This window comes from Scophthalmus maximus, chromosome 10, assembly GCF_022379125.1.
Source record: "Scophthalmus maximus strain ysfricsl-2021 chromosome 10, ASM2237912v1, whole genome shotgun sequence".
NCBI lineage: Eukaryota > Metazoa > Chordata > Actinopteri > Pleuronectiformes > Scophthalmidae > Scophthalmus > Scophthalmus maximus.
The window spans coordinates 15069274-15081225 of NC_061524.1; the positions used below are offsets into that span (position 1 = coordinate 15069274).

At 43.5% G+C, this 11952-nt stretch overlaps 1 protein-coding gene across 2 annotated transcripts; it reads left to right on the plus strand.

The window, feature by feature from the left end:
- The first annotated feature begins 844 nt into the window (after window positions 1–844).
- zgc:123010 (uncharacterized protein LOC641500 homolog) lies at window positions 845–10425 on the plus strand. 2 transcript variants are annotated; one of them, XM_035606743.2, is made up of 16 exons: window positions 846–1071; window positions 3852–3940; window positions 4034–4114; window positions 4210–4266; window positions 4359–4571; window positions 4813–4926; window positions 5783–5828; window positions 6015–6105; window positions 6201–6342; window positions 6434–6538; window positions 6713–6806; window positions 6957–6990; window positions 7223–7300; window positions 7416–7518; window positions 7614–7735; window positions 7873–10425. In XM_035606743.2, the coding sequence occupies exons 1-16, from the start codon at window positions 1014–1016 to the stop codon at window positions 8006–8008; spliced, it is 1563 nt and encodes a 520-aa protein (XP_035462636.2). In that variant the 5' UTR covers window positions 846–1013; the 3' UTR covers window positions 8009–10425. The 2 variants fall into 2 exon arrangements, with proteins under 2 accessions (XP_035462637.2, XP_035462636.2); XM_035606744.2 differs by lacking the exon at window positions 4813–4926 and having other exon boundaries at window positions 845–1071.
- Window positions 10426–11952: the final 1527 nt, after the last annotated feature.

Below are 11952 nucleotides of genomic sequence, written 5' to 3' on the forward strand. Positions count from 1 at the left end.
GTTTCATTAAATGTGGCATATTCAATTTTATGTTTTTTATCTACTTTGACAGTAAACCATTATTTTAACATAGCTTCCAATGATTGAGTTATTCCAAGGACTAATATAATCGTGTGTGAGTGACCATGGGCTCTAATCTGTGTATTTTATACATCTGTGTATCTCAAATGATTATAAAGGTCTTAAAAACCCCAAAATACTAAAAGAAGGGGTTTAAAGCTGAATTGATGAGCTTGTATATTGTATGAGATTTTCTCCAAGAGGAAAATCAAATCAATGAACCCGTGGTCCTGTATTCTTACATTTTGTTATTTATAAATTACATCCAGCACATGAAGGGATGGAAACTATCAATATACTATTGTGACAATAAGATAAGCCGGGGGACATGTACTCGCTAGACCAGTAGCAAGAGACAATGCATCAGGAAAGAGGTAGAAGTATCACAAAAGAATAGCAATATATACAATAAAAAATACAGTGGAAAAGACTTTAAAAAACGCTATATACATTTTGTTAGTATTGCCTTACAATATATATATATATATCGCACAGGATGACAAAAGCTGCATAGTTGTGGTAGATGAAGATAGCTATATAAAGTACAGGGGATGATAATGAATACTGAATATGATGATTTACAAAAGGTATATAAGAGGAATACAAATGGTATGGAACCACTATATCATTTTTGTTATTGTTATTATTATCATCGTCATCATGTGATAAGAGCTTGTATATACAGTATATGCACGTCATCCTGTGGTGAGAGGAGCCGAGCCGCTCGATAACCGACGCGGGGTGTAGGTGTACTGCGCCTTTAAGAGACGCAGCTCGGGGCGGACCGGGCGTCGCTGTTTGACGCTCAGGAAGTGGACTAAACCACCAGAGATTCCCGCAGATTCGACACCGATCGTGCCGATCGTAATAAAACGTGTCCAGGACGGAGCCAAGCGTTCGTTGAAAATAACTTTTTCTTCTTTTTGGTGCGACCCTCGCGACGATAATGCTGGATGGTCGCGCTCATGAAATTCACCAGAGACATATGCAGGCTCTTGGGACTCGGGAGCGGTAAGGAACGTCCCACTTCTCAAAAACTTTCCTCAACTCAATTCTGGGTGTTTCAAATGAAAATCCCGGAAAGCGACAATGGAACGCGGGTGGCACTTTACAGCGTCTGTATAGAAACTGAACTGTTTGCGACAGCGGCTCGTCGATACTTTTGAGTTCGAACCGAGTCCCTCGGTTAAAACAATGAACCCCCCCCCCCTTGCCAGTTACACCCTGGCTCGCACCACCGCCCGAGTCTTCACACTCGGTGCCATGAAGTTATTCCAATAATAACGTATAAGAAAAACCACGAATCAAGTAATAACACCGCCGACAAGTGTAATTGTGCCTCGTGCGGCAGGGGACCGGACCAAAAAATAACGGAGACTGGAAGTGCTCACGTTGGTATGACAACGATGCTCTCGAACAAGTGGCGAGAGCCCTGCGGCCGTGAACGTGCGACGTGTAGAAGTGATCGATCATCGAGTTGTGACTTTTTGGGAGTGCACTGCGCTTCGCGGCCCCCGCACTGTTTCCTCTTGTGGACTGGGTGTTCGGTTTGTACCGAGCATCCTCGAACACCTCTCTGGCCCGCCTCCCGCGTGACACTTGCCCGTGTGTCCTTGTAATCCACGAAACATGTTTCTTCCCTCCGCTGCTTCTTTCAAGGGCATCTTTTCAGATTATTACCCCCCCCCAAAAAAACCCAACAGCAATGGGGCCAGACTAACTCACACCAGAGATCGTTTATCTTTTGTTGTGTGGTCCTTTGTGAGATGAGTTGTCATCTTTACAAACTCTCCATGCCATGTTTACTTTGCACAGTCCACAGCTCTGTCCACAGCCGCCTTGTGCCTCTCAGCCAAGCTCTTTGTTGCAGAAAAGACTCATGATTTACTGATCTCATTGCTTTTCCTTTTTTTTTAACGATGTGTGAACACTTGTTTTTAAAGAAAAATTCCCTTAAAACCACCGACATAAGTTGCAGTAATTGCTCTGATGATAAAGTTATGCTCTCTCCCCCCCCCCTCCTCTCTATTGTGCTGCTGTGTAGGAGGAGAACAAACACACACACACACACACACACACACAACCAAATGAGCTTGCAAAGCTGACTTCCTGTTTTAAAGCCCCCAGTCGACGATGATACACTGTTATTTTTGCATTCCTGTGGAAAGAGCTCACCTTTCAACTCAACGCCAATCTAGGCAAGCCTCCTCGGGAGGGGAGAAACAGAGACTCTTTTGTCGCCATTGTCCAAGGATCTCGGATCATTTGTTTGCCGGGAGAACATTCCACCATAGCGATGACTTATCTAAATGCCTGAGACGCAGCTAATGGGATGGAGCCATTCCCTGGCCGTCGTCGTTCCTTGACATTTGAGGAGCGAGCCGGACACAGGCGGCCGAAATTCCCTCCACTATCTATGCATATTTGGAGACACAATCCCCTTTTTCAGGACTCTTTACCAAAGCCAATCAGACTTAGTTTGATATATGCACAAAACACATACTAGAATGTAAATATTGGATTTGGGCAGCAGATTCTAATCGTTTAGGTGCATTTGATAGCGATGCCTGAAATGTTCACCAGATCTTTGTATCCTAGAAAATATACATTCAGGTTCGCTGGCCGCTTGTCTTGCGTTGAGCAGTAGCAGAGTCACAGTCATTACAATCGGGAGTCACGGCATGAGTCACCAACCAATTTTGAATATGTCAGTGCTGTGGAAATATCTGATTTAAAAAATGGAAAATCTGGCAGAACATAGATGCCAGCATGGCTCAGTGTTGTGTTTCCTTTTGTCTGATCAGCTGCAGGGTCCTGGTTTGATCTGATCAATACCCCTCCCTGCACACACGCACACACACTCTCTCTCACACACTCTGACATCCAGGGCAGTGGTTGTTTTCTGTTATTTTTTTTCATAAGGCACTGATGACAGGGCCCGACTCAGCAGTGTGTTCCACATCGGGCCTGTGGTAGTGGAAAAGTAAGATAAGACATCTCCTGACCAAAACGAAGCAACTTGAATCAATCTCGTTGGACCTTTTTTTTTTATTTTTCTGTGAGAGCATATTTGTCTCGCCCTGCCTCTTTTTAAAACCACCATCTAAGGACATTTATATTGCAGCTTTTTCTTCCGTCACAGTTGTTTGACTGCATGGAAATGAGGAAGGAGGAACATGTTTTATTTGCCATCCACATGACCGAGGGTTTTTCAGGTTTTTAGGTGAAGACACTTGCATGACAGCATGCTTGTCTGTTGTGTCACCTACATTTCATACTGGACAACATTATTGCGAAGCATATTTATGCTAAGTTTGATTATGAATAAAACCCTTTGTCCCCCCTTGGCTCTATCAGGGATACTTGCTCTCATATTTATTTTGTATAACTCATGTCAGGTTAAAGATTTATATTGGATGTAGATGCTAAAGAGTCGTGAGGTCAAATGACAATGCTTCACATCTCATCTCATATTTCACAGGCATCAGGCGTTATGCACTTTCACTGTGTCGGCGAGTCATTCCCCTTGTTCAAGCAATGTTGCCAAACTGAAGAACAGATACCTGTCGTTCTTATCTTACTACTGTACACATGACACTCTGGTAGAACAGAACGTGCCCTAATAGGGACTCGCTGTACACATTTTTCTTACATGCTGTATCAATATAACAACAGTCTGGGAGTCATATTAAGACATTTTCCTTCTTAGAAAACACTGACAGAAATGAAGACGGCGCCTCGTCGGTGTAATCAGGTTTAAAAGAGATGATGTGCTGTGTGTTTCCCAACAGCGACAGCCCCCCCTGTCCAGCAGCAGGAAGCACAGATGGACTGTGGCGCGGCAAACCCTGACCCAAGTGATGATGCCACTTTGTCGCAGGTAATCAAATAGTGTCAGTCTGACAGGGCAATGTCAGGACTGCACGTGCGAAGGTACAACGTGCAGCGTTGAACTGTGTGTTTGTGTGTTTAGGATGTATTAAATGGAGAGGATGATTTGAGCGAGGAGGAGAAGGTCAGACGGAAGGCAGAGCGACGCAAAGCCAAGAGGAAGGTGAGCACACAAATCCCTATTTGTTGCACTTTTTAATAAACAAAGTATAGTTTTTAAATGATTTGTGAAATGTGAAATACTGCATCCTGTTTCAGCGCCGTCGGAAACGCAAGAAGCAGGAGCAAGTTAAGGAAAGTGAGAGTGCCGAACAGGTAACTGTCACATTATTCCACCTAGGAATGCGCGACAAGTGTTTGCCCTTACTGTGAACAGCGGGAATACTCACGTGCTCTTGACGCGTTAGGATAACGAAGACGAGGACGGAGGCGCAGAGTCCGAGCTGGACGAAAGCGAGTCGGACGGAGAGGTCGACGCTGAAGAGGAGAAACGAGAAGCGCAAAAAGAGGAGAAAAAGGAGGCGAGATCGTCTGCCTCACACAGATGTGCCGCCACTCCAGTCGTGGCTCCGTCAGGAATCAAAGGACATCAGAAGGGCCAGGCCAGATCCGCTGAAGAGGTACGGCCACTACTCTGGACGGTGATGCATGCATGACTCTCCTCTTGCTGTTATTTTCAGTCATTGGTGATCAGGAGAATGCAGGTTTCAACTCGAGCCAAACGATGGAGTAGAAAACACCATTATTATATATCTCTTCGTCAGTAAATGAATCCGTTGGTGTGGCGTTTGTTTGAAATGAAAGAGCGAATGCTTGCGGGCCTGGGGTGGCACATGACTGAACACCAAATGCGTTCCACAGGAGCCCGAATGGGATGTGAGCAGCGCCTTCTTCGCTAATGCTGCTAGCCATATCAAACCCAAAGGATCAAGTCGCAAGTCCAAAGAAAACAAGGAGAACGAGGCCAGGAGAGAGGTGAAGGAATGCCAAGAGCCCCTGTCCTAACTGTCCCCTGTTGTTATTGTGGCAGCCAGTGGCGGACAGCTCATGAGGGTGGTCGTTTTTCGGCCGCCGGGCCGTAAGCGGTTGACCGTAGCAGCGATGATATAACTAGCAGGACCTCTTGTGTCACCTGACCTTTGTATGACTGCTACCTCACCAACCTGCTGTGGCTTTTTGGATTTTGTAATCTGGATAAGTTTCCACCAAAATCAACACGGTGGCCAAATGTATAATTTGTCCAGCACCTGTTACATCAACAAATGAGATTTGCCTGCCAACTAGTTTGTGCAAGGTTGTTGCTGAGATGGAGTCACATTTCTGGCCCCTGATTTTTATTTTCTGTCTGCCCCTGGCGGCGGCGGCAGTGTTTTCCTCTGGCAGTTCCATAGTCTGATGTGTGGAAAATTGGTCTTTGGACCCTGAAAGCCTGAGAACTACTTTATATCAGCTGTAGGATGAAGCTTAGACCTTGGTCATTGGTGTCTCAAATTAGGTAAATCAATTGGCTGAGTTGTTAAAATACATACTGTAGGTTAAACTGCTGCATATCGGCAATCTGTCACTGACTAAATCAAAGCAGGTGCCTTGAACTAAAACACTCAACCAGCTGCTAGAAGCTTTTCGTTGTTTCTGCAGTTTAAAAATGACATGTCCATATGGATTCTTTTGTCAGCAGTAAATGTGTTTATACATAAGTGTATGCATCCAAATTGGAAAGGCAAATCTAATCATAGCATTTCCTGTTGGAGGATCTTCAGAACTTAACGAACAAGCGCATTTTCGGAGCCGTGAACACTGAACTGATGAGAATAGTATTTTTCCATTACAGACAAATGGAACTGACACCATGACCAAGAAAAGCGCATCACTGACAGGTAAGGAATGATTTCTGGGTAGCAGGGTAGATAACCAGCCCTTTTAAGCGTTTTAAGCACTGGAGGGAATTATTGATTACAGTGATGTCCCGTTGTACAAGCATGTCAGAGTGCGGCACTGCGTTCAGTGAAGCCCCTCAAGGCTGCCGGCTCACTGGAGAAGCATTTGTCTCCTCTTTCTCATAGAAAAAGGGATAAAGCTGGTGCAGGAGGGGCAGTACGCACAAGCAGCCATTATGTTTACAGATGCCATTAAATGTGACCCTAAGGATAACAGGTACGTCCTCTGTGGAGTAAGGAATGGCCATTACATTTAAGACACAGTTAACATGATCCTTATGCTTATTTTAAATGTATGAATATGTTGTGTAGGTTCTTTGGGAATCGGTCCTATTGCTATTACTGCTTGGAGCAGTACCCTCAGGCCCTGGCAGACGCTGAGCGCTCCATTCAGCTGGCCCCGGACTGGCCCAAAGGACATTTCCGCAAGGGCAGTGCTCTCATGGGCATGAAGGTGGGTACAGGCTACTGTGGTCATGAGATGCGGTGAGGTTAGCTTGTACTAACTGTTTGTCGTGTCCCCCCCCCCCCGATGTGTCGTGTAGCGGTACAGTGAGGCAGAGAAGGCTATGGAGCAGGTGCTGAAACTGGACAAAGACTGTGAGGAGGCTGCCACTGACCTTGTTAACTGTAAAGTGCTTCAGTTGATGGTAAATATACCCACAAACAAAATGGCAAAACTGCTGTTAGATTGGTAGCTGTGACCTCAAATCTATTTTTAGAAGCCATATCATGTCAGTAAACGAGCCATCTGGACTTATAGCTTTATTCCTCTGATTATTTCTCAATCCGTGGTTATTAATTTTTCTCTGCTCTAACCTCAGGAGCTTGGTTTTGAAGAAATGCAAAGTGTCCAGCTGCTGGAGAAATTTTCTACTGTGCAGGCAGTTCAGGCAGCTTATTTGGATGCTGTCAGGGGTAAGAAGACATATACATTGTTTTATAAATAATAAAAAAAATAGGCTTTTCTCTTTGTAACATGACAGAGCAGTGATGTATAGAATTGTCTCTATGCCACCATCATATAGTTTTTGTGTGAATTCCATTGTTGAAACCCTTGTTTTCCAGCTGGGAGCCAGGATCCATCAGTTGTGCAACCGGGGTACGTAGGTGACCGTTTGTTTGTCCGATCAAAACGAGGGGTCAGAAGGGTTATTTGCCTCTCGTGGTTTAAATAGATTTTGTTCACCTTGGTTTATGGATCTGTTTTTATCGTTTGTCACACGTCATATTTGTTCTGTTTTGAGGAAGTATCAGCAATTTCTGTATTTTGATGGTTATCTTCTTCTTCTTTTTGCTCTTAGTCACACTCTGTCTCTTTCTCCTTCCTTCAGAAGCCCTTGTCCATCTCTGTGGGTAGGAAATGTGACGACTGAGCTAACTGAAAAACACCTATGGGACCTTTTTAAAGTGTATGACCCATGTCTGTTTTCGGCTAAAACACTGGTGCTTCACCTCTTTGAATAGAAACAGTGGAAGTTTAATATTTAACAAAATTGGTTATTGACTGTTTGCTTTACATCGCAGGTATGGTGAGATAGAGAGTATCCGCGTGCTGCATGAGAGATTCTGTGCCTTTGTCAACTTCAAGAAAGCAAACATGGCATCTCGTGCTATGGAGAAACTAAATGTGAGCATGTGTAATTTGTCTCTCGGCCATGTGCGTGTTTTTAAAGAACAACTAAGTTTGAAACTTAAGAGTTGCATATGTGATTCTTCTCACAGGGTTATTGTATTGAGAACACACGTTTAGTGGTGCGTCATCCTGACCGCCGCACTCAGAGGGTCCTCCCCATTCCACTTAAGACCTGTCTCTCTGTCACACAGCAGGCGGGGGCAGCTGCTGGGTAAGAAACACTTCAGCCTCACTGTCGTCACTGAAATAATACAGCGAGGCGGACTTTTTGATCTCTTTCATTCCTCCAAAAGTCTTTTTCTGTGTCTCTCTCTAATCTCCATATATGTAATCTTCCCCTCTGCCCAGACCTCGACGACGTGGGCCAGTGAACGGAGACGAGTGTTACTTCTGGAGAACCACTGGCTGCCATTTTGGGGACAAATGCCGCTACAAACACATTCCTGATCAGAAGGGCAAGGACAGGAAGCCGTGGCAGCCTTGAACTCTGTTTGCTCTTTGCCTCAGGAGTGTGCGGGAAACTGGGATGCACAGACTGAGCCAAAGGGGCCGGTAGATACTGGACATGGCTCTCTTGGCTAAATAATATTAACTGTGGCAGTATGGACCAGAATAGTCAAATGGGACTGAGCCAACACTCGGGCTCCAGGGCTGGGATAGTCACCCGTGTGCCACAAAGAACTGGGGAGTATGAAGGTCTTTATTTCAACCAAACACTATACAGGATTACATCGCTTAATAGTACAACATCTACCAGAAGGGAGCGACAAAATGGCCTGATATAGTCTTTGTTTCAGGTGAAATCTCTCATATTTGTAGCTCTTCTTGGTACATGATGACATATTCCTGCTTTAAGTGACATGACCTCACAGGCCTACAAGAGAAGGAGGTAGTGAAACTGCCTGGGTTCATCGATGGACAAAAGCAACGACTGTCGTGTAAAAGAAGCAATGAAAGGACTGTTTGGATATGTTAGGCCAACAGTGACGATCCTGGTGACCCTCCTTACTCACACTTCCTCCCCATTTTAAAGTACAATAACTTGATCATGACAAACAGTTGTAGTTTGTGAAACTTTTTTTTTTTTTTTTTTTTACAGTTAAGGTTTATCAATGGCTCACCACAGTCTGCGGTTCATACTTGGGCTCCATTTCCTTACTTATTGTTTTTGTGCCAAGATCAGCACATTGTCCACCAGACCAAAGACTTACTTACTAACAGATGTACTTGTAATTTCAGTTCCGAGGTTTTTTGCTTTTAGCCGGTAGGCTACAGTGATCCAGAGAGGTGCCTTCATGATGTACTATGTAGCCTTAGTGAAGATGATCAACAGTGGGTAATTGGACAGAAGACCCACAGACTGAACTTGAGGGATTGCAGGATTGTATGTATTAACGCATGGATTGAATGTCACTTTATTAACTTGCTGGCTGCCCTATTGTTGAAAAACTAAATACACAACCCTGCATGTCCGCTGGGTTGTCATGACGAGTTATGCGGGACCTATTTTCCTTGTTAATAATACCTGTAGTGTGCAGAAGAAGTGATGGAAACAGCCGACAAAGCCATGCAATCCAGTAGAACACATTTCACCTTTATGAAGGCTGCAGTAGTCCCTGTTTTTGGTGAGACTCTGTCAGAGAAGTGATGTTTTAACTCCGGTAATGTTGAGGCCAGAGTTTTATTTTTGTAAAGGATTGCACGAAATGTCAGGTGTGAGGTTCTTTTCTTCTCCTCGACTCTGAAGAAAGCTAGTTGTGGGAATGATCTGTTTGCCCAATGCAAAAAAAACAACAGCCTTCATTCATTCATTTATGTCAGTATTAGAATTGGCAATATGCTTTTTTGGTACTTTTACATAGTAAACATCACAGTGCTTTATGTCTATGCAAATGAAAAGTGCTGGCGTGATATTCATTTCTGTGTCAGACACCACCTCTTGCCGAGGTTTTTTTTTACGTTGTGGCGATGTCATTGACAAACTAGTGCCTTACAAAGGAATTAATGCTTAGTCACACACACACACACACACGCCCATGTGTGTTACTCGACCCATTAACAGAAGTTTTAAGCCTTTCAAAAAGCAGTATTTTTGACCTCACGGACCGCCCATTTCAGTATTTCAGTGAACCAAAGAATGCTTCCTGGTCTGATGGCCCCCGCACTGAAAACAACATCAGTCTTTCACGAGTTTCGACACTAGGCATTTGCATTAAATTCTATTGGCATGTGTTCGTATCATCCACTTAACAATTACAGCTACGACACGTGGTTTAAATCCACACTACATTCACTTGTGAACTCTATGCACAGCATAGTGAGAATATTTATTTTTTTATTTATACCTGAGGTTTTTTTCCTTTTTTTTTTTTTACAACAAACTTAGCGAGCTGAATTCAGCTTTTACATTTTTTTTGTCTTTCACTTTAGGTAAGTGAAAGAAAAGACTGATATAGAGGCAAGCATTATTAAAAAAAACATTTGGTGCAAATACTGTCACATGCTGCACTTCTGCTTTTTCGTACTGCTTTCTGTCTTGTGGCTAGAACTTGTGAAAAAGAGTTTAGGCGATAATCGATTCAACCGGTTTCTTGTTTGACTGTTAACTATGGCTTATTTAATTTTGTAGACTTGAAATGCAACGGATATTACCATTCTGTCTTTTTAATTTCACTTTATTGAGATTTCAAATTAGGGGGGGGGGTTTAATGTCAGCTCTTTAGTGTGTTTTTAAAAATTATTTTTACCCACTTTCAAACTGTTTCGGGAAAATGCATAAATAATCATGATGTACAAACTGATTAACCAGAGCACTGCAATCCTGTTAATCCCCCAAATGTTTTGTATTGTCGCACTGCAAAAAGAGTATTTTATATTTAATAAAGAACCACCTATACCACATATTTCTGAGTCTATGCATGCATAATTGCACAAACCAAGGAAATGTGATGCATGCAGTTATTCTCTTGTGGGTTTTCCCGACCTCCACAAGGTGGCAGTGTTGCACTTGAAAAGATTCACTGAAATATGTCACTGACTTAACCAGCTTATGAGATGCATGTACATTCAGCTTCTTTCTTCTTTTTTTTTGATCTTCCAGGAACCAAGACACTTCCCTAAATTATTCCTCATGCTCAAAACCCTCGAAGAAGTAAATCAAAGCAAGCCGGGCCAATGCGGGGGGAATATGGTAACCCTGTCATCACTAGGAGACACTAGTGTGGCCAGGATGAAAGATGCTTTAGGGATTCTGTAACCACCCAGACCAGTGGGAGATGGAGACATGACTGACATTACTGAGGATGTGTGGGAAAAGCAACCATGACATTCTGAACAGAGAGGAGCTGTTGCCTGGTGCCACCTGATGTGTAGTCTATGCTAGTGTGAGAGTGCAACATGCTGCAAAATTACTCCACACTAAATGTGTAAATGAGTAAAGTTTTCCAAATTAAAAAAAAAAGAAAAAACATTAAAATGTCAGCTTTGGCTTAAGACTTAAACAGAATATATTCATTACATAAGTGGAGGTGTGAAGTTTGAAAGAAGTGGACGTTTAAAAAGGACGCAGGGTCGGGTTTAATTAAAGAGGCTTTTGAGTTGCACTTTGGGAAATGTAGGATCCAATGTTTCCGGAGCTTGACTCGATTCAAATCTGGATATGTTTGTCTCTACTGCTACGATGTTGACCATTTTTAATTCCCCTGACTATGTTCAAGTTTGAAACTAAATTGGTGTTAAACAATTTAAGATAAGATAGACCTTATTGTCCCAATGGGGAATTCGCCTTTTGATCGCAGTTTAAAAACACAGTCAAAAAAACGATCACGCACATAGTTCAGCCAAGGTGCTGTGAAGTATTTGATGGACAATTTAAAACTTAATAAAATATTATTTTGAAATATTTTAGATTATTCTGATTATTTTCAGCCATTAATGTGCATGATGCTTAACACTCAACATTTTAATCCCAATTCATGAACTTTTTCCCTTACAGTCAAAGTTCAACCCACCCTCAGGTTAAGGCGAAGATGACCTTGGATGCTCGATCCAATGTCACAACCTAGTCGAAGAGTCACATGGCACAGTGTGCGTCTACAGCACATGCCCCTGTCGCCACTGTGAAAGTAAAAGCGTTATGAAAGCCCGGGGAAACGGCGGCGGCGGGGGTGAGCAATGAGGAGGTGCTGTCGTTTGAAAAGGCACTTGTTTATTGTTGGAGAGCGTGTATTTATTTCATGCCTCCACAGATTGTGGGTTAAGGGCAGAGCCGGCTCGGTCGGCGTAATTAGAGAGGTGGAGAGGGGGGAGAGAGCGCTCTGCTGTGGCGGAGCGGCTTCGCTCAGATACTCTCAGCCCTGTGAGCCCTCCAACGGCCCTGTAACACACTCTCTCCAGAGACACACACCCACTGAGCTGCTAAGTATTGGC